The sequence below is a fragment of the Nyctibius grandis genome, chromosome 23 (genome assembly GCF_013368605.1).
Source record: "Nyctibius grandis isolate bNycGra1 chromosome 23, bNycGra1.pri, whole genome shotgun sequence".
In the NCBI taxonomy this organism is placed as follows: domain Eukaryota; kingdom Metazoa; phylum Chordata; class Aves; order Nyctibiiformes; family Nyctibiidae; genus Nyctibius; species Nyctibius grandis.
In genome coordinates, this window is record NC_090680.1 from 4,761,720 (window position 1) to 4,784,698 (window position 22,979).

Below are 22,979 nucleotides of genomic sequence, written 5' to 3' on the forward strand. Positions count from 1 at the left end.
TGCAGGCAATGTGGTAAGGCAGGTCCCTGGAGCACACAAGATGGAATAACCACATATGAGATCCAGCTATCACAAGAAGAGGCATTGTATCTCCTACATATAAACGCAGAAAAGGAGGCCATCCTCACTCTGACGACATAGCCACCAATATTCAGCATTTCTATTCCTTCTTTTCCATTGCGGACAGCTACAGAGCCGCAAGGAAGGTACTGACAAGCAGTCAAGGAATTCAGTTGCTGGTTGGCTATGCAGGACTTGGGAGCTGGAGGGTGAAAGTGATGCATGGAAATTAACTTAATTTTAAACCGCAGGCAAGAGAAGAGACTTGCTAGCAGTTACTTAAGAGAAGCTGCTGACTGTTTAAATACCATTAAGAAGATTAATGTCGGCCCACAGAACCACTGAAAAATTAGGGCTGAAAGGGACCTTGAAAGGTCAGACCAGTCCGTCCCACTAACCTAAGGCAGGATCACCTAAACCTTGGACATCCCTGACAGATGTTGCTTAACTTGATCTTAAAGCTCTCCACTCCCCAGGCAGTCTATTCTTTATTATCCCTGTCATTAGAAAGTTTTTCCTAACATCTAAATTGAGTCTTTCCTGCTGTGACTTAAGCCTTTTTTCTTTTTTTTTTTTTCCCCTCTTCTCCATTACAGGCAAGGAGTAAAGATTATGTCCTTTATGTGCTTAAAGCCTTCGGTTCTCTCCTCCTTTGGGTTAGAGAATTTCAGTTCTTTCAGGCTTCCCCGGTAGGTAATGGTTTCTCGATTTCCGCTCGTTCTCCCTGCTCTCCACTGGGCTGGATCCAATTACCCTACATCTCCCCTCAACTTATTTTCCATCACCTCAACACCATGACATAGCTGACTCACATTCAGCTTTTGATCCTTTTTCTGAAGAATTGTTCGTTTACCCACCACTCCCTCCTCTGTACTTGGGGAGTTCATGTTGCTGCTCCAGTGTACGACCTTCCACTTACCCTTATTCAACTGCCTCCTGCTTCTTCCAGACCACTTCCCCAATTTGCCCACATAGTTTTAAAATCTAATCCTGACCAACACCACATCTACCGTTTTATTTCATGCATAAAATACGATGTCCTTATGTTTATCGTTTATAACAAAAGGAAAAAAAATTAAGCCGAAATGAATGGGATAGAGGGTGAAACCCCACTCCAAACCACCCTTCACTTGAACAAGATGTTGCTGGCAGTGGCGCACCGCGTGAGGTTATTCAAGTCGGTTTGTACCTGTTTTCCACAGGAGCATGTTTTCCCAGCTGGCTCCAAGCATGAACACCAAACAGCTTTGGCAGCCACACAAGGGCACTGCAGGCAGGCCTCTCTCTCCTGCTTCCCACCTCTCTCCCACCTGCCCAACACCTCCGTTTTGCTTTGCTGTGCCCCTGTCCCAGCTCTCTTTGGCCCACGCACCCACCCTCTCCCCCTCGCCCAGCCACCCCTCACCTTCCCACCGCGGTCACCCAGGCCCAGTTTGCCGGTGGGAAATGCCCACTGGGACCTTCCCAGGACTGGGGCTTGGGGGAGTGCTGCGGGGCAGGCAAAATAAAAATAAAAATAAATGAGGATGGTAAAAATATCTTTTATTTCCTAGAAGTGGCTAAGGATGGGGCCCGGGCAATAAGGAAGCCGGTAGCTCAGCACCGCCAGGTTGGCGGCGGGGTTAGCGCGCACCTCCACCTGCTCCCGCCCAGCAACCACCACCCTGCCGCCTCCCCCGGCCCCGGCCCCGGCCCCGGCCCCGGCCCCGGCCCCGGCCCCGGCCCCGGCCCCGGCCCCGGCCCCGGCCCCGGCGGGCAGTGCGGGCCGTGGCTGCCCCCTGGCGGGGCGGAGGGACGGCCGGCTGCCGCGGGGGTGCCGGGCCCGGAGCCCGCGGAGCCGTCAGGCGGGCTCCCACCTCAGGCCGCCTCCCCGGGGCAGCCGGGCCCTGCCCGCCGGTGCTGATGGCAGGCGCGGGGGGACGAGGCGTGGAGCTTCGTCGGCTCCGTACCCGGGCGCCCAGCTGGGAGGAGCCGCCACGCTCAGCGGGTCACTCCTCAGAGGCCTCGTGCTGAAATAAAAGGTGTCCCCGCTCAGTCCTGCCTGCCCCTCGCTGGCTTCGAAGGTCAGCAAACACAGAGCTGAGCAGAGGAGGAAACAAGATGAAAGTAAGCTCACCGAGACAGATCTCCTCCTCGGCTCCCAGTGCCCCAGTCCAGGCTCCTGCCATTACCAGTAGTAATAATTAGACTTCCCATTTTTCAGTCATAATTCGCTACTGGGATAGGACTAAAGATCACAGCTGTGCTGTAATGTATTAGGGGCTGTGGGAAGGGACAGACCCCATGCCAGAGCCTGGAGGTAGACTGCTTTCTGCAGTGGTGGAAGAATACCAAAAGGTCCCCATGTCCAAAGGCAAGTTTCACACGAACACACTAATAACCAGAATCGGTCGACTCAGAGCAGGGAAGGCTCTGGTGCATATGATGAGAGGAACCAGCAAAATACTAGAAAACATATTAAATGCTGCTGTGTGCTTGCAGAGGGAATGCTTTCCTTCAAACCATCACCTTTCAGGGGCTTCTGAACAGAACAGGTTTTGCACAGACACCTCTGCATCCCAAGAAAGTGCTGCTCTTGGTCCCAGATCTGTTCCACATGGGAGTCTCCCACTCTGCACCCTGGCTTCAGGCTCCCTCTGTGCTGCCTGTGCCTGCTCCAGCCTGCACTCCACAGCTCCCCAGTAAAGCCTAGTCTCTGCTCCCTCCAAAGGGCTCTTCTTGGCCAGGGAAAGGAAGGAGCCCAGAGGAGATGACCAGGCTCTTTTTGCTCTGCTTAAACAGACATACACTCTAGTAAGCCTCCCCCCACAAGCTGTCATGACTTGCCATGGTCAGGAGCAATGGTTGCACACCAGAGTTGAAGGAGGACTTGAGGTCATTCCTGTACAGGGGACAGAGGTTTTACTGTGCTGGTTGTGTTGGCCCCCAAGTGGGCTAGTAAAGAGGAATGATGGGAACACAGGTCTTCCAGACAGCTCACTAGATCAGGGATAGGCAGGGAAGGTCAGGCTGTCCCTTAGCATCCACACCCCCCCCCCAGCCTTGCCTGTTTGTTTTGCAGTGAGGGCATTTCTTCACCCTGCTCATGCTCACAAGGTAGGAAAGGGGGAGACCACTAAAAAGAGCCCATGTGGCACCACAGCAGATGTGCAAGAGACAGAACCTAGAACCACCTTTGCTCTCCAGGTAAATTGAAGTCTACCTCAGTGCCATACAGATAGCTTCTCTCCATACCACTGCACCCAGGCTTTGAGAGGCACTTTGGGCTTGCAGATTAATCAAAACAGGCTGATCTCAGCTCATTTCTTGCTCTGTCTAATCTAAACTACCTCACTCAGCAGGCACCCAAGAGTACCTCATGCCCCCGGCCCCACGCTGTGCCCATCTTGCCAGCAAGTGCAGCTGCGGCTTGGCTGCCATTCCCTGCAGCCTGCAAGGAGCCCACCTGCCCCATACTGATGTGCCTCCCAGCAGCACCAGCGATTAACACATGCAGGAGAAGACCTGGGCAGGCAGGCTGCACCCCTCCTAATTGACTGAAGGAAGAGGAACACTTGAACTTGCTCCAAAAGGAAGCACAAGCTCCAGCCACATTCATTTACTTGCAGAGCTTGCCCAAACCTGCAAGTAGGCATCAGCTTGCAGACAGGCAGTTTAGGGGAAGCAGAGTTAGGCCAGCACAAGTCAGCTGGAGGTATTGACCCTTCTGGCAGTTTGGATGCAGACCTTGGGCTCAGCTCAAACATGTCTTTCTTCCCTTCTCCACTATACCTAGAAGAACTGGCCCTTCCTAGCCATTATTTTCTTCAGCAGGACTCATTCCAACTATAAGTCCATTGTATCCTTCAACATTGTCTATCCAGGCCCTGCAAAACACACCAGGGAGAACTCCATCAGAGCACCCACACCCCTTCCACACAGGCATTTCCTGGGAGAAACAGGTATACTGTCACCTATCCCTGTTTGTTTGTTTTAACCGCACAAAGAATTTTCCAAAACGCTCTTTATTTTTCCACAATGCCACATGTTGTAATAGTCCAGTTGACCTTAGGGCAAAACCTAAGGCTCATACAAAGAGCAAGAATCTCTCCAGAACAACCCTCTGCCCCTCAGGTGATGACGGCATGGAGATATACTAGGTACTCCAGTGACAAGCACCAGAGAGCTCTGGTGGCAAAGCACAGACAGGGCACAGACAAAAAACAAACCAAGAGCTAGCTTCATAAACAAGCAGACAGAGCAGGCTGCCTGGCAGACATCCCTACAGCATTATATGAATCAGAGAAGTGAGTTTAAGTGCTTTTTAGTGAGTTGTGAGGAAGGAGTGCTTGCAAAATGCATGGTGATGTGATCACATAACTGAGAGCTCCAGTTTCCAGGCCTCTCAGGAAGAGAGGTTTTAGGTTGAAAGCTTCCCCATACTCATTCCACAGGGCAAAGTCGGCTCAGCAGTGAATGCAAACAGTGCCACAGAACAATGACAACTGCAGGTGCAAAGGAGGAAATGCTAGAGGCATGATAGTGCTTCAGCATTTATTTTCCCCAAGACACATAAAAGAATTAAAACAGTTCTAAAAACCACAATGCATTATAATACTTCACAATACATAAATACTAACTGTGCTTCCTGCTTAAGACTAACCAGCAGGAGGTCTTTTCTTCAGGCCTTTATGTCAGTAGGTGCATAAAGCTGTTTCATTTACTTCAGGTACAGAACAAGTGACAGGAGAAATGTGTGGCAGAGTCATTCCAGTTTGGTTGAAGGCCAGGAAGTTCTCCTGAGAGGGATGCTCTGCTGTTGACTGGAAGCTATGCTCAACAGATACTGCTCACATCGCATACAGATGTCTGCAGTCAGCCAGTCTGCCATGGTCCTTGTGTAACAGCACAGAGGCTGTGCTAGGCAATGGGGTTCCAAAGTAACGGGTACACTGGAGTGGGAGAGGGAAAAAAGAAAAGCACGAAAGCTGACCTAGGTTTCTGTTAGATCCTACAGTGCTTTTCCACCCTTCCCCCAAGCATGATCCAATACTGCTAAGTGATTTAGCTAAACACATGAGTTCAACAGAGCAGTCAGCTCCGCTTTGGAAAGATACTAAGCACCAGAACAGCTTCATTTACTGACACCTTTTCTCTATTGACAGTATGTCAGCCAAAGGGCTAATGGGTATCTGTGGTTGATCAAGGTTATGGCTGTGTCCTTATGCTGTAGGGTGGTTTTTTTTTTTGCTATCCTGAAGTATGGCAGTAATGCAGTCACTCAGACCTCCTCTGCAGCACCTGCATCAAAACAGACCAAACCGCTGCCCCACACAGTTAACTTCAGTAGTGAACCCTGCCCCTTACTTTTGGCAACTGAAGTACAAGCCTTTGAATGAGAAACTGCTGTGACTTTATTTTGGCTACATTAAAGAACGGTTTCAGGGAAAAAAAAAGATACCTGTTCCCCAAGTGGAATACGTAACTGATTTGGAAAGAAGAGAACAGATAATGTATGTTTCCAGTCCTAGATATTGCACTTATATCCACAAGGTCTGTCTTTTCCACCCAGAACTCTTTTTGAAATAGTTCCCTTTCTGGGGACAAGAGGGAAAGGGTGTCTGTATGTATGTGGAGGGACTGAGAAACCATTTGTGGCATTACTCTTCAGTCAGTTATATCTGAGACCATTAGCATATTATATTTCTAGGTATAAAGGGGCTGCTCCTGGGTTGTAGTGATTACCACTAGCCATGGGGGATAGAATATAATGGGGTCTGTAAATTCTCATACAAATGAAGCTGTCATAAGGAACCTTCTATCTGGGCTAATATGGACACTTCTGAATCTGTGAGCTAAAAAGCAAAACAGACTTCAGAGCATGTATATATCCTCCCTTTTGGTCATGTAAAACCCACAGTACTTCTAGAGAACTGTAGACTAGTTAGACCAGTGGCTAAACCAGTCATTCAGCATAACATTCAGCTGACCAGCATAATACTACATCCTGTTGTCTGCATGTTTGTAGACTTGCATATACAAGTAACTGTAACATCTTTTGAGGTGAAAACAGAACATCCCTGTCCCAGCTTACCCAAAACACTCCCAGTGCTCTATTTCATGCAGCAACTCTGAGCTCTTCTGCTCTTGACTAGCTGGGTCCTCCTCGCTGGAGAGTCTCAAAAGTTTTAAGAAGTGAAGTGGGAGATGTACACACGTTCTGAAGGGCATGGACATCTAGAATCACAACACAAGTCACCTGAGTTCTCAGGGAAACACATCCTCCTTCTTAGCAGGAAAGTTTGCTTGGCATGCAATTGATTTATTGGTGCACTTAGAAGATAGACATTAATGCAGTGAACTTCCTGACCCCTGTATAAATAGAGCACAGAGTAATCCCAACCACTTTACACAGGATGAAAGAGGAACCAGAGTTGTTTTAGCAGAGTACGACAAGAGATGTCTGTGGCACCGTGGCTGCTTTTGTACCTTGCAATATTCCCTCTCCTATTTTCTTAGAAACAAGCCAGAGGGTAGATTTGAGGTACCAGTGAGGCGAAGGAAAGCTTCCTATGACTAGGTGATGTGCAGGGAAAATAGAAAATGTAGAAAAACCATATGCTGTGTTAAAGACTAGACTTGCCTTGATGCAGCAGTCACAGCAGACAACACTAAGAAAAAAGTTCCCAGCATTATTATTTGAGCAAAGCTCAGCAGTTACCAATATTGCAGCTAAGGGTGACTTTCCCAAGTAAGTCTTAATTTGTCATTGTGTCACAATCACTTGATGGCAAAGTGAGCAAGCTTAGAACTCCCCTATTCAGTTTGCTAACCCTCCTATTTATGCTAGTGCAGATCATCCGAAATGTGTCAGCATCCATAGCTTGAAGGCATTATCTGCAAATGCCCATTACTTTTGACCCAGGACTACCACCAGACGGTTACTCAATTCCCAGTGGTTGTTTACTTGTTGCTTATAATCAATTCAGTGCTTCACCACTGCTTCAAATAGATTTAAGTGAGCCTTAATGAGCCTCCAGTTCCTCTTTTCCTCTCTCATGAACAGAAAACCTCTGACAAATAATTGGATACAAATAGGCCCAACTCCTTTCCTAGTCCCAGGGTCTGGAGTTCACGTTTCCAGTCCTCAACAGAGGATTCTGGTGAAGAGCCTCTCCCAGAACCTGCTCAAGCCCTTGACTGAAGTTAAATCCAACCTCTATAGCAAAATGCAGAGAGAGATCTCCAAGAGAAATCGAATCTAACACTTGCACAGTAAATTTGGTTATTGCTAGCTTAACACTAAGAGTTAAAATTGAGATACCACTTCAGAAGCAAGTTTTTCCACATCCTTTGCAGCTGTGGACACTTCAGCCTGGCTTGTGTAGTAAGGCAAAACTGAAGGGCTCAGCAACCTGTTCCTACCCAATACTGCAACTGTGTGAAATCTGAGTATTGTCAGTCCTGTTCTTTTACTCCTTTGTCCCTCCTCATTCAATTCTTTTGTACCAGCTCACCTGCTGCAGAGGTAACAGCTGTAAGGCCACTTAAGAAACATCTGCTTGTGGCAGCTGAAACAGATCTGTGGAAAGGAAAGTTATTTGTGAATGCCAGTGGGAAATATCTTTGTACGAACAGCATCCACTGCCTGCCAAAGAGCAAGCACATAAACCAACCTTCTAAAGGCTTTAGATTCACATACAATAACAGAGATCCAATAAAGGATAGCAAAGACACAGGAATTAAAAGCTAAAAAGGCAAAAAAAGTCTTACTTGTAGGCCAGTGTTTTTATGATACATAGGTTTGGGGCAGCTGCCAGACAACAGGAGTTTTAAAAAAGGCTCTTGAGCAAACAATAGCTGTATTGTGCAAGAGTGTAACAGTAGCTAGTTAAGAGAGAGGGAAGAAGAGAGACATTCTTTGAGGTAGACTGCAGCAATCCCAAAGAGATTAAGTCAGGGCAAATTTGAATCCAATCCTGAAGCAAAAAATGAGTCATAAGGAAGCTGATGAGTCGCTTGAACTTTATAAAAAAGAACACATTCATACACAGCTGGCAGCCAGAAGTGATATTATCTTGAGAAGGAGAGCTTGAGAAAGCTAAAAAAACTTCAGCAGCAAGAACACAAAGGGGGTAAGAGAACCATTTTAGAATAGGCAGAGAGCAGGCAAGTTAAAGCAAGGTAGGAAGCAAGGTGAGAAAAAAACAAGGATTCAGTCTCAGGAGCATCAGACAGATTGTGAAAGTAGCATAACTCTGCTAGCAGAACCCTTTGGCTCTGTCTGTACTGCTAAATAAGTGAGGGCAAGAAGCTGACCCCTAAGCCAAGTAGCACAGTCTTCCTCACATCTGTATTGCAAAGGGCTTGTATTCACAAGACTCACTCGCATCTGCTCTAGAGGGGCTGGTTGCAACAGCCCCTCTAAAGGACACTTGGTGAATAGGCCAGCAGTTAAGCAGAGTGCACAGCCAACAGTCCTGTGCTGCTGGTCATTCCCTGTCCCCATCATCTCCCCGACCTTTGTGTCCACTCAAGAGTGGTTTGAGTCAGCACAATTCAGGTGTGGGTGTCTGAGTTAAGAGCCTTTGCTTCACTGTTTAGCAGTACCAAGTCCCAGTCAATTACTTCATGATTTCAGAGCTGGCCAACAATCACGGTAGTCAGCTCTCCTAGTGTGGAAACAACAGACAAGAAGTACCAAGCAAAGGCTGGGTTACTTTCTAGGCAACTTACACAGTTTAAGCTTGATTAGAAGCCATCACCACACAAGTATTACAAGATATTTACAGCCCAGGGTCAATCTCAGATCAGCTGTATGAACATGAGCTGAGGCAAAGAGCACCTCAGCAGTTCAGCACTGAGGGCCATGCAGCCAGCCAGCTTTTGAAAAGGCAAAGACAGCTCAGAGAGAAGGAGAGGAAACATACTTTTGCTCTTGGAAAGACACCATCACTACTTCCTTCAAAGAAGCCTTGCCCTTCCAGCACCACCATTGCATATCTGGTTCCAATCAGCTCAGCGATGGTTGGTGATGGCCTCTTGGTAGGAAAGGGACAGCCCTATTGAAAGACAGAAGTTAAGCATCAGAGAAAGCTAAAGGAAGCAAATATTTGGGGGGGGGGGGGGGGGGTGTCATCCTCAAAATTGGATCCCAAAAGGCTCAGGAGCATTTGTCCCCAAAACTCAGTTTTGCCAGTGATAGGGAGTATCAGTCGACTCCTTGACAATGCTAGCAGAGAAACTACAAGGCTTTTAGTGGCTGCCACAGTTTTCAAGCAGCTTCCCGACACCTCATTAGGGAAACAGGTCCCTCGGTCACCACAGTAGTTAACACGGTCTCCAGAGCCAGTCTCTGGGGAATTCTGCCCTTTGGTACAGGCCACCGCACACATGGCACCCTGGCCCCTCCTAGCTACAGGATCCCTTTCCACAGCACAACACTCTCTTGCCTTCTTTCTCCCAAGACCCCCTGGCCCCACACAAATGGCAGCTATGGTCTGGTGGTCAACCAGGAGAGACAGCAGTGCTTTTACCCCCAGGTGGGGAGCCAAACCCATCTGCATCCCCCACCACACTGCTGAACAAAGAGGTCACAAAGTTGTGATTGGTTTAGAGATTTGCCAGGGGTGCAGCAGGGAGGGATGCAGAAGGAAAGGAGGCAAGGGCATAGCACACCTTGTCAGGGCAGAACAAGGCAAGGCCATGATTCAGAAGGTTGCACAGAAGTGCACAAAGCCCAGCATTTCTCCCACAACAGTCATTCAGAGCCCGATGACTTCAGTACTGCATACATGTAGAAGTCTGATGCACTGATGCTGTGCTATCTACATTTTGTCAACCACTTGTTCCCTTTGCTGCAGCTTAAAAGAGGTTTGTGAACCTATCAGAGTCTAGAAAGAATGAGGGGAACTGGAGAAAGCAGGACAGTCCCACTGCCAGCTACAGTCTGCTTGAGGAAGCTTTGACAGATAGTTTCAAGTAATGCAGCGGTATTTTTCTCTTCTTTTATGGGGAAAAATTTTATTTCATATCATTCAAACTGGAAAGCCTCTACAAGGACACTACAGCATCCAGTCTTCTCTTAAGCTGTCTCCAAGGAGACAATAATATCCCAACTTAAGATCAGTATACAATATGGCCTAAGATAAAAACCACAAACATGCTTACTGCTTGCACAAGGACGAAGGTGCAAGCTCTGGTCATTACCAGATGTATCAGACCAGGCTTGCTAGCTGACATGCCAGACTTACAAATTCCTTGCTTTGAAGGCCTTTCTCTAAAGATTTCGACCTTCCTCTGTAAGGAGGCAGCTGCTGTTGGCCAGCATTCAGGAAACCATTAGGTTTAATGTCTCCTAGTATGGGTGCACTCATGGGAGGACACGTGCAATTTGCAGCGAGACCTGGATAGGAAGAGAGAGTTTTAGGGTGCAGAAAACTAGGTGGCATCTTCTAAGTATCCACCCCAAAAGCTGAATATTCAAGAGCACTACACTGCCTTCTGAAGGTAACAAGGCAGTGCTACCTCTCAATCCCATCAGCTCAGATCACAAAAAGCAGAGGTTACAGTAATCTTGTCAGTAGGCAGTGATGAGGCTTCATTAGCACCATTTAGTTTAATAAAATCAAGTGGTGCACTTTCTACTTGAACACCCAAAACACCATTTAGCTTTTACTGTGAATTCCAGTTCGGCCTTTGTGGACATACTATCATTGTTTTGAAGTTGCAGGAGCTATACAAGCTTCAGTCAATTGCTGAGGAATGATTTTCTAAGGGCACCTTCCCAGACTCATTACTTAGTGTTGGAGCTTCTCCTGTAAAGTGTCTTCAGGTGACCAGAGAGAATGTGTACAGGGAGCCCAACCTAAGGCTTTTGGAACACAGCAGGCCACTGACTGTACTTTGTCACCTGGTTTAGATGTGCAGCTAGAAGTACACTGACCTGTGCTGTTGCAGGATACTACCGATGACTTGGTTGAGGCAAGCCAGACGCTGGAAGGCAGCTTGGGAGTGGTTTCCTGTAGACCAGAGGACAGGATATTCTTAAGCTGCATACAAGAGACACCAAGCCCACTTCCTCAGGAGTGCTGCTGCTAAACAAAACCCAGGATACCCAGGACTGATCAGAAATATTCAAGGCTCAGCCAAAAGTGGAGTGGAGAGAGAAATCAATGTGGTACATTTAGCAACTTTATATTCCAAGAAGTAACAGCAAGTTTATTCCTCCTGCAACCAGGAAGCTCCAGCCAAGCTAGTGAAATTTCAAATTCATCTGTTCTCTCTCTCACTCAAGTTCCATGCAGATACTAGTCCCAAAGTTTCATCTGTTCAGGAACCAACTTCACAAAATCCTCCCTACACAACTCTCAGAGTACATTGGAACCATTTTCTTGGCTCTACCTCACATGTAGCAACACTGGAGAACAGTTCAAGAGACTGTGCCCCACTAACCCAACTCAAACCCAATGCTGACAGCATTGTTTCTAGCTTCTCTAGAAAACCAGAACACAAATTTGATTATATTAGTCTCCATATGAAGGTCCTTCTAGTTGAGCAGTAATACATCAACCACAAGGTTCTCAAATGCTGAACATTCTTACAAGTGGAACAGACTTGTGTAAATATAGCTAAGATTTTCTGCTTTTATTAATTCATATCCGTTTTCCTCAGTTAAGCAACTGCATTTCAGACAGAAATGTTTACAGAAAACAGATTCCTGTTTGTATGCCAGCACATCTGTGCTAGACATGATGTGTTAGGGCTTGAGTTCTGTTCCACAGAATTTCTGAATATGCTCAGATTGAATCCCAGAACCAAGCAGTCAAGCTTTTCTTGATCAAGCCAGGAGTTAAAGAACCTGAAGACTAGGTATCATGGTTTATTGAAGAATGGTGCTCCTGAAATTACTCCACAGGCAGAAGAGTGGGAATTCACCAGTAAAGTGGCTTCCTGAAAATAAATCATGAAGTTTTCTTTCCACAAGCTCACATACCACATGAAATGCAAATACATCTAGCACCAAATGCTTCACTGTGAGGTAAGAGTGGGAATAGTTCTGGCCCGTATTGACCAAACTCCTATGCATATTAAAACTTCTTCAGAATCTAGTTTTAAGAGACCAGAGCAGACCTTAGTTCTATAGGCTGCAGTCATGCCACAAAAATAAGTGTTTAAATACAGTAAGAGCTTCCATAGAGGAAAGGACTTCAGTGAACCTAATAGTACCACATTCATTCACTTTTGAGAGACAAGATTGCCCACACTAGGACTTGAACCTGACGTTCCAGGCCATGTGCATTTGCAGATCTAAGGCCTGAAGTACTTGTGCCTCTCCAGGGTCCTTTCATTTAAAGCCTTACCTGAACTCCTGGTCCCAGCTGCTGTGTTGTATTGTTGACAATTTTAAACGCAGTACTGGCATCTTGGAGAGCTAAGAAACTATCGCTCGGAGATTTCAAGGCTATATTTGGTGTCACAAGCATTTCTACAGGGGAGAGGGAGAACAAAACATCCCATACACACAGACAAGATAAGATATTGTGCTGCAACAAGAAAATGACAAATTTGATACCCACACATCAGAATTTGAGATTTGGCTAGACTTTGTCCTGGTAGTTACATAATCTTTTAGTTTTAGGTGATGGTCAAAATCCTGTTCTTTCACTTAAGTAGACAGACAAATTTGAACATCCCTAAAAAAAAAGGGTAAGTTGAGATATCTTTTTAGTCTTAATAAGCCACAAAGATTTTCTAGAAAGAACTATTCTTATGCCATACCAGCTCTATCAACACAAAACTTGCATTCCCACCTCCTTTGCATTATATATGCTATGAAAGAGATAAGTGGGCTTTCATTTCAAAGGCCATCCAATATTTTTACTTAATGCTGACTTCATTTGCACACTTGATAGGTTACTTTGTAGCAGGTACCTTTGTGCCTGCTCCCATTTTCCCTTGCTGCTGATGACAGAAGCTTCTGTGGCTGTTTTATTTCTGCCATGAGCTGTTCATGCCAGCTGGACTCCCATGGCACACAGTCTTTCAGCTTCCTTTCCAGCACCTGCAGACAAAGCACAGCACCAGAAAGAGCCAGTGGATATAGCAAGGAGACCACCAGTGACAGAACTACTCCTTCAGCAATGGCACTGTTTTACAAGTGCCTCTCACTCAAGAGGGCAGTGGGCCTTGCACACAAGAGACACATGAGAGAACCTTTAGCTCATGCACAGTAGAATACTTTAGCAGCTCCGAAATTTGAAACAGAGAACTCCAGGAGTACTTTCAGGACCGCAAAACGTTCCAAATGGAAGAAGCAGCAGAGGAAGTAGGGAGATTGCTCATCTCTATCCTACAAAGATGTCACCTTCTATTTTCCTAACCCTATGTTTTGGCAGGAGGGTCTGCCCAAAGGTTAAGAATAGTTAATATATGCCCCTCCCAAATCCAAACCAGTATCTTTATATTTCTAGAAACTGTCCTGTCAACTTCAGAATCATCTTGTTTTGCTATCACTAGATGCAGCACCAGGTCACCTACAGGTTTTAGATGAGGCTTGGGCACAGCTACGTCCACTTTGGGGGTCCTGTGTTTTTGCTCGATGATCACCTGAAAGAGCAGAAATGATGCTTAAGCAATAGTTCTTTCTCTACTCCTGGTACACCCTCCCTTTCAGCGGCACAGTGAATAACTCAAGTCAGGATTGGGAATGGGAGAGGTGGGGAAGGCATAACAAAATTGAGTTGGGAAGTACAGAATGATGAGGTTTACTTACATGGGTTTTTGGTAGAGACAAATTTGCCTGTGGCAACCAAGTGGCAATCAGAAGCACTGCACAGCCCTTTGGGGCTTGCACAAGAAGCACACAGCCTTCTAGCCCCAGCAGCACATGAACTGCTGTGAGGAGCCACTGGAAAACATTGCACTATGATTTTAATGTCAGGAGTGATCCTGACAAGCACCATGGTCACATCACATTCATCACTGAGAACTCAGCTCCAGGGAGGAGAGTAATTGAATGGGTTAACAAGACTGTAACAAGAACAGTAGCAGCAGGCAGCTGTATGCATAAGCTAGAGTCCCAGAGACTGGCTTACAGCCCTACATAAACTAGGAACAATAGCAAGACAGAATTGCAGGGCAGGTATTCATGTGAGGCAGACTGCCTCCCTCATCGAGCCCTGTGCTTGCTGCATAGGGGAGAAGTAACAAAAGTCAAGTTGCACATGCATGTCTTCAGCTGCCTTGTTCACTTATTCTTACTTTGAGGCTATGCCATTTACTTTCCCTGTGAGTACAACTTCTGAACAGGTGGGAGTGCAGGTAGAACAACACTACAGCTTCTCACAATAGCTGTGCTTTCATTCATTTGCAAATTAGACCACTGTTTGATAGAGGAGCTTTAAAATAGCTTTGCAGATGGGGAAATCCTCATTTAAGAGCCTTCACAAAGACCTGAGCAGTAGCGCCCTATGCTTTCTTCTAGCATTTCTAACTACTACTCTTCCAACATGTTTGTGCTTCTTGTCGACCACCAAAAAAAAAATTTTAAAAAAAGAAAGAAAAAAACTAAAATCAAGACACAGTTCATCCTGCCACCTTGAGTTACGGTTCTGTACTGCACAGTGCGTTAATACACAGTACATTGCAAGGAACACAAGTAGTTATGATGTATTACCTCCTTTCCACTACTATTAATTTATATATCAATCAAGATATCATCTCCAAATAAATGCCATAGCCTTATCTGAAGGTTGGAGCCACAGTTAAGAAAAGCAAGAGCTGGGGTTTTATAGAGGTGCATGGTTTAGCTGAGGCTTTTAAACCCCCTGCACTCTAGCAGCACCATCAAGCAGAAAAAGGCTGATGTCTTGTGTGGTATGCAAAGTTTTCACTTTTAAAAATATCGCTCTTTATTACAAGTAGAATTGTGTCTCATCTTCTGCCAAGATGTCTGTTTGCAAAGCACGCCAATGCCACAAAGCCTTATGCCAACGTTTAAGATCTGCTCATCATTCCCGGCTCAAGCTGCAGCAAGCGAACAGCGTCACAAACCTTTAGAGGCACCCCAGACATTTTTGTGTCTGGTCATCTTCACCAACCATCCATGTTGTTCGAAGCCCCCACCACTTGAGTCAGCACAGCAGCTGCCCCTGGAAGGGGCTCAGCTTTTTTGACCCTGACTGAACTCCTGCAGTAGCTTGTATACACTGCTTAGGGGCCTCCGCCTGAGGCTTGAGCAAAGGACTTGCTCAAAAGTGCTTTTGCACTTGCACACATCCCACAACATCTGGGAAGGCAAGGAAACTAGTAAGAAATGCCAGGCACAGCTCAGCTTAAGCGGCCTGAGAGGTCACAAGCATCCAAGGTGGAAAGCACAAGCAGGCAAGGGTCTGTTTCATAAAACTGTTGTGTGCAAGGAAGTGTAATTGTTCCAGGGAAGGGAGTGGCTGACCCCTGGAGGGGGGGAAAAGTTTACCTTCCAGCTTCATGAAAGTGTTGCTATCCCTGAATTAAAGTGTTACTGGAAATGAAGCACTTGGATGGACAAACACAGTGATCTAATGTTGAGCTGCAGCTGAGAGGGAGACCAGATACTTCTGGACTTCAAAGTACCTTTGAGAAAGACAGGCTTTTGGAGAAGAGGTCTCAACAGATATTGCTTAGAAATGAGGTAGAACACGTGGTTTCAGAGTTGTCCATTGACTGGTCACTCACCTTCCGAAGGTTATACCTCTTGTGCTGAATATCATCCAAAAGTAATTCATAGGGAGAGCGGATCCTTTTTGCTGGAGGCGCATGACGCTGTGGTCGCTCAGAGGCCTTGCGCAGCCTCACACCATTCTGCAGTTCACGGATAACGTTGGGCCACAGGGGTGACTAGGAGAAACCAGTGAGGGCCAGGTCAACAGCTAGCTAGGATGCATGGAGCAGCATTCCCTCCCTCCATGTAACAGGGCACACTTAGCAACTGAAGTCATTCAGAAACACAGAAGTGTGTCCTTAACACCCCCTTCAACTCACTTGCAGATCAGGGCACAGCACCAGAACAGAGAATTGCTTCTCTTTGCAGAAGTTAATTTACAATGAGGGATCTGGCTCGCCAGGTTCATTCCCAAATTTTGTCATTAACTTTATAAATGTACTTCAGCAAAACACAGCTTCTGCTGCCAGGTAGCTAGACCCATTTTCTTGAATACCTACTTCCTGCAAGTGCTCCAGGTGCCAGAGTTTTTTCATATTACTGGACCCTAGGAAACACTGGGAATGAAATCCCAAATCTTACCATTAAAATCCTCTGAATTTTCAGAAACCAAGGGTTGAAGGGCCCACAGACAAAAAAGGAATACAAAGGGAAAGGGACCTCATACTTTAACCTTCACAGCAGCGTACATTAGCAGTTTCAGCCTGGAGACGCAAGCTGATAACTGACATCTGCTCATCTTGTTCCTGTATTAATATCTGAGGATGCTCAGGCATGCAGTATAACCCAACAAAAGTTACATACAGGAAAAAAAAATAATCAGCTCAATAGCACGTTTAGACAACATTGTAATGGAAGTGCTAAGTCAACAGCTTATCTGGATCCCAAAGGCAAATTGGGTAAGAACAAGTGATTGTATTATAAACAGAGAAAGGGAAGCAAAACATTTCAGAAAACTGCTGCAGAACAAAGCTTCTGACTTTGGCTCCTCTTCCTTTTCCACTTACAATATGAAGCATCTTCTCTCAACTTATCCCTTCAGATATCTTGGTATAATATCAGAAGAGTCTTATGCAAGCTCTGACTGATGGCTGCCTTCAAGGAGACAGATATTTTTTTTTTTTGTTGGATTGTTTTAGCGTGGCTTTGGTACAGTCATACCTCAACTCCAGAAAACTAGAACTGTCAGAGAGTGACCATGTACTAGCTGTATCTCCTGGGCTATATTTATTGCGTTGGAGAACACACAAAAGTCTCTGGGCAAACTGGTCAGTATTAGAAACCTTTAATAGCTTATCCTGAGCCATTTGCACTTTCTAGAGTTGCATCTCACATAGTGACAGAACTTGACTGAAAGATACGACCTGAAGAGAGACTTCTGTACTGTAATATTGCCACGTTAGTTTCAGGACAAGAATTGCCTTCAGCTGGCCATTTCAGAGCAACTTGTACACCCAAAACATTTTTCAGATGTAAGCAATATCATTATCACTCATACTTTTCTTTCCCTACTGACTGGCTCACTGCAATTATTCAGCTAGGGCCATCCCCTGTATTGTCAAATTCCACATAAACTTCACACACCTGTGCAATACAACACAAGATGCTACAGCACTCCAAACCCATTGCATTCAGTTCAACAGATGAGTGGTAAGACAGCTGTGTTCCTAAGGGGTCTCACCACTTAGATTTCCAAGTGAAGATTGTCTTGTGACATGTACAAATAAGCTCTGCTAAAACTGTACAACCCTGCACACCATCAGACTGTGGTCTGTGTTTCAGGCGGCCTGTTTCATAGCAGTCAACATGAAAAAACACGGTCCATAGAGAGCATTGGCAGCTTGGCACCACTCAAGGCGTCAGCTCTAATCTGTTGGATCCCAGTGAAGTTGGCATCCTGGTTATTTTAAACTCAAGAGTTTGTCAGAGCAATGCAGTCAACTGGTGCTCAGGGACCTGGAAACTAGAGGCAGAGGATTTGCAACAGACATCCTGCTTTTGGAATTAATGACTCCTGAAGGAGCAGAGGCCAAATACACTGGTCTTCAGGCCACACGGCAAAGCCCATGTATTTATTCATGTATTCCCTGCAGGAAAGAGCTATAGCAGTTGATGAGTTTGTGGTTTGAGATAGCTTGCCAGTTTATTTTAATAGATCACAAAATTGAGAATATGCCCAAACACACATTTCACAAACATTTTCATACGAATAGTTTGAGCACGCTTCAAAGCGAGTGCTATTTAGACAAAGGGAGCGAGTCCACGAGTCTCTCGGGGCTTGCCGTTTGTCTCCACAGACTCCAGACTACAGTGCATTTGTTTATGCTGGGCAGAGCTCCAGCCAGAAGAGCTATTTGTTTCCGATTGAGCCCTCACTGTGTAGGGCCTTGAAAAGAACAGAATAAGTTGCTTTCTCTGTGCCCCAAGCACACAGTCCAAGATCTATGGAAGGACAAGAAAGGCAGTGAGCAGAAGGTAGGAGCTACATCTCCAACCTCACCCTCCTTACCCCTTTGTTTGAGCTGCTGGAGCTACGCAACCACAAAGATAAACAGAACTACTGACCTTCAGTCTCCTCCAGCCCTGAACCAGCACAGACCCCACATAATAACAGTGAACTAGTCCATTCCAGTACTACCACCAACAGAAGAGTTTTCTTGCAGTTTTCAGTCCAGCTACAAGAAACAGATTGCTTTTGGCAGGTGTCAGTTCCTGCCAAGAGCTGGAGTTTGGGGCTTATTTGCAGGAAGAAACAGCCTGAGTAACTACTTGTGGACACATATTCCAAAGACTGCCTCCAACTTCATTTTTAGAAATGGTTTAAGTTGAACCACAAAGACACTCTTTGTGTAGAATAAATGGCCACGTGAGGTTAACACATGAAATAGTTTAACTTCAAGTTCACTCCCCAGCTTGTTTTGCAAAGTCTTTAACTACTTAAGCTCTTGAACAACCTAAGAAGTTTTGTTTGTGTTCAAGCTCTACTTCTCATAGAGCAGTCAATGGAAAGTCTCAGAGAGCCAAGACAGACACCTCCTCCCCCCCCCCCCAATAATGAAGGAATTAAATCCCTTACCCAGAGTTTTTCCTTCTTCTGAAGGGGATTTTCTACCAAATCTTCCACATTCATTCTTCTCAGACTCTGAGAAGCAAGCACATGAAGTCATTACCTTGCACTGTTCAGTAATTCCCTATCTATCCAGTATAAATTCCTAATGCTAATCTGAAAACCTAGAAGCCCCAAACACACAAACTTTCAAAAGCTACAATAAATTACTAATACAGTGCAGAGACAGTAGCCTTTCACATTGTGAAAATAGACTTTCAGCTACATACTCCATTTCTAGTGCAATGGGAATGTTACTTTAGAACACAGTGAGTGTTGAAGGTAGAAGGAATAGCAGCTAAGGGGTGATCCCAAATGTACCTCTTTGGAGGTCTGGATGATGGTCATAAGCTTCTGAAGTTCCATATATTCAGTAAACAGACTCCTACAGGTCATTTCATAATGGCTGGTAGCCTCAGAAGGCCTGGACAAGTGCTCCTCACAGGCCTGAAAGAAGTGCAGCTATTTAAAAGAGATCTTGAAATGAAAGAACATGGTAGGATAGAATAAAGCAAGATTCAGTTTTCTCAATCCATGGTTAAAAAACATCTTCCTCACAGCCCCTTTTTATCCTTTTTTTTTTTCTATTGCAGATGAAGAGGATCAAAGAAGCAACATGTTCAATCTTATATGTACAATGTGTAATTCATATATCTCATTGTCCATAAGGTGTGCTTTGAAATAAGTACCTGGAAAGGAAAGCGTCCATTGCAGAAAAAGCACAACAAAACACAGCAGGTGGAGTCACTTGTCCTGTTCTTTTCCCCTGCCCTGATCAGACTGAGGGATGGGAAGTTTCTCATACCTTTAAATTATGGTTGAGAGGAAAATGTTTGAGTTAAGATGTCCAAATCTCAGCTCTTGCAGAAACTGAATACTATGGACAAGTGACTTTTTTTTCAAAATCAAATTTGGAGGCTAGGTAGAGAAGGACTTCATAGACACAGCTGTCTGAGAGCCATGCTCAGTCTGCCTTCTTAATTCTTTTCCACAGGCACTTGTGCACACCTAATACAGTTTTGCCTTTTCCCTCTGATGGGAAAGCCATGTGCTCCCTCTATGTCCTCCAACAAGCTACCCAGCTTTTTCCCAGAAATGATCTTGCCCCTTGGTTGACAGCATTGTTCCACCAACTCCTCTAAAGCTGCTGTATTTACTAAGTGGGAAGAAGGAAACCTTGATAACATCCTGTGGGGTGACTGCTGGTTTCTTTGCCTCATCATCCAGTTTCAACATAAGGCACAGCAGTTTCTCCAAAGGATCACTCAGTTCTCGCTCCACTTGGCTGTCGATACCCCAGTCCAGGGCTTCATAGATCACCATTCCCAAGTACTCCAGCAGCTGCAGACAGAGACCAAGGAAGCAGTGCAGCACAAAGTGTTATGGAGAACTTCCCAGCTCTCACTTCTCAGCCACGCGCATACCCTCCACTGCCCCTCAGTGAGCACATCTCTCAGGATGAGAAGGGCCCAAAAGGCAGCTAGATGCTCATTGCCTGAGATAATCCCTAAACAAGCTGTTTTAAGATTTTTAAATGGCCTTATTTAGCACCTCTAAGTTACCTGTTATTAAGAATAAAAGACTGTGGGCTATTGCACAGAAGGCAGCATCTGTGCACATTGTTTCCCAATCCCATTGTTCAGTCCTAGCATTTTGGTTCTTTTTCCAGATTGCAGGGAACAGGGTCGCTCTCACAGGGAACAGCAAATTTAACAACCTTGCTAGTTTCCAAAGACATCTGCATCTCCCGAGCTGGCCTTTTACTACAGCAGGATTATATCTGCACACATATGAAGGTGAAGACACAGGCTTACCTTGTCCTCTGACTGCTGAATGCTGCCAGCATCTAAAAGGGAAAAAGAGGGGATGGGGAGAAAGATAACTGCATAGGCATTGATAAACAGCTTTTAGAATCCCTGTCTAGAAAGAAACAGGAAGAATTCTTGGTAATAAGGAAACAAACCCCTCTGACTAAGGTCAGTCCCACTTGGGGAAAGTAGGCCTGTATTTGGGGACTCCTGGAAAGCAACACAGGATACTCTTCTTACTGGGAGCATTATCCCCAAGCTAACTGCTGCTGGGTACTTTTTTTGTTTGTTAATAGGTGTCTAACCACCAGGAAGGCACTAGATCTTTGTCTTCATTCTTTATTACCCACTTTTGTCCCTGAAGAGTCAGCCTAGCATTGACCTCTGCAGCAGTGCAACTAAGCAGTGCGAAAAACAAAGCTTATTGCCACTTGCTGGCTACACATAGTGACAAAAAAGGGAAACCATCAGTCATAGATCTGTCGTGAGAGTTACTATAACAAAGGAACTATACATTGGAAGATGAACAGAGCAGGACATATAACAAAGCCTCAGAGTATTTATTTCAAATAACATAACAGGTAACAAACTTTCATCCAAGCTATTCCCTAGAACCAAATGACTCCTTAGAGCACTATTAGAAAAATTAGTAGGCTGTATGTGTATATTACCACTCATCTACAGTCCTTTGAAATTAAGTATATGCAGCAGAATAGCCTCATAACAACATACAAAGAGAGGAGAAAAAAAGGCAGGAAAAAAAATTAATTTCCCCACTTTTCCCCCCCATATTTCATCCTGTTACAGGAACAGCCCTTGGCAAGCACAGCTACTTATGCTCTTACCAGACTTGTGGTACACCTTGAAGGAAGCAGTACCATCAGCATGGATGAAGATGCTTCCAGGACCTTTTATGAATGCAGAATGGAGTGGTGGGTACAGCCCCTGAGCCAACTGTTCCATCTTACAGCAACACTGAAAGCAGATAGCCCAGGCTTGCTCCTCACTTATAGGATGTTCAAAACACCTCAGAATCTCAACTAGAGAGGCCTTTGGGATTCTCTGCTCACACTGTGGAGACTCCATTTTCACTTTTACCTCTTATCTCTACTCTTAACCTAGGAAGCTTAACACCCCGCTTCCCAGGGCAGGCAAGTGCTCATAGCAGCCTTTTATCAGTCTGCCTCCTGGTTTGCTCTCACACCTCTCTTCCCTACAGGTGCAACCATTAATGCCAATTTTGCTCTACTTTTTTAAAGGGACACCACTTGAACCTGTTATTTGCATGAGACTCCTTCAAAGAAAAGAGGAAGTATGCAACAAAAGGGAATCTAAAGAGATGGTAAGACTGTACAACATTCATGCTCAATTGAACTCCATTGTTTCTAATAAATATATGAGGGGGAATACTAACGTTGGCAGGTAAGAAAAGAGTACATTCAAGTTCAGGCAGAGAGGGAAGGAGGCAGGAAGTAATGTCTTATACTCAGGGTAGAACTCACAGAAGGCCGCAAAAAATCAATTCATTTGATAGGACACCATTCTGGGATCACTAATACATTACAGCAGGGGTACCTGCATCCACCACAGACCCTGCTCCTGCCTGGCCTTGACCATTTGGCCCTGCCACAGTCGATCCCCACAGCTGGGGCATGCAGGGACCAGGCAGGCCGGGTGGGCACCCAGGGAAAGGGCAGCAAGGCCACCTGATATGAATTGCTGCTGATGTGAAGTAAGTTTCCCAGCTTTGTTTCTGCTTTGGGCTGTGTGTTTCCCCCAGTGCTACAGGCTGGGGGAAGAGTGGTTGGAAAGCGGCACGGTGGAAAACGAGCTGGGGGTATTGGTGGACAGCTGGCTGAACATGAGCCAGCAGTGTGCCCAGGTGGCCAAGAAGGCCAAGAGCATCCTGGCTTGTGTCAGGAATAGTGTGGCCAGCAGGACTAGGGAAGTGATTGTCCCCCTGTACTCGGCACTGGTGAGGCCACACATTGAATACTGTGTCCAGTTCTGGGCCCCTCACTTCAAGAAAGATATCAAGGTGCTGGAGCGAGTCCAGAGGAGGGCAACAAAGCTGGGGAAGGGTCTAGAGGATATGTCCTATGAGGAGCGGCTGGGGGAACTGGGATTGTTTAGCCTGGAGAAAAGGAGGCTGAGGGGAGACCTTTTCACTCTCTACAACCTGAAGGGAGGTTGCTGCGAGGTGGGGGTCGGCCTCTTTTCCCAGGCAACTAGCGATAGGACAAGAGGACACAGCCTCAAGCTGCTCCAGGGGAGGTTCAGGTTGGACATTAGGAAGAATTTCTTCTCAGAAAGGGTCATTAGA

The 22,979-nt window shown here is 45.7% G+C and overlaps 1 protein-coding gene across 1 annotated transcript; it reads right to left on the reverse strand.

Annotated features, from left to right (window-relative positions):
- Nucleotides 1-5,913: 5,913 nt before the first annotated feature.
- On the reverse strand, nt 5,914-21,742 carry LOC137673038 (protein spire homolog 1-like). Its single transcript, XM_068417525.1, has 15 exons — nt 21,502-21,742; nt 20,663-20,694; nt 20,025-20,189; nt 19,170-19,295; nt 18,819-18,884; nt 15,757-15,918; nt 13,579-13,647; nt 12,973-13,102; nt 12,402-12,526; nt 10,985-11,060; nt 10,293-10,444; nt 8,970-9,101; nt 7,557-7,621; nt 6,662-6,710; nt 5,914-5,931 (listed from the first exon to the last, which is right to left on the reverse strand). Exons 1-15 carry the CDS (start codon nt 21,740-21,742, stop codon nt 5,914-5,916), a joined length of 1,608 nt encoding a protein of 535 aa, XP_068273626.1.
- Nucleotides 21,743-22,979: the final 1,237 nt, after the last annotated feature.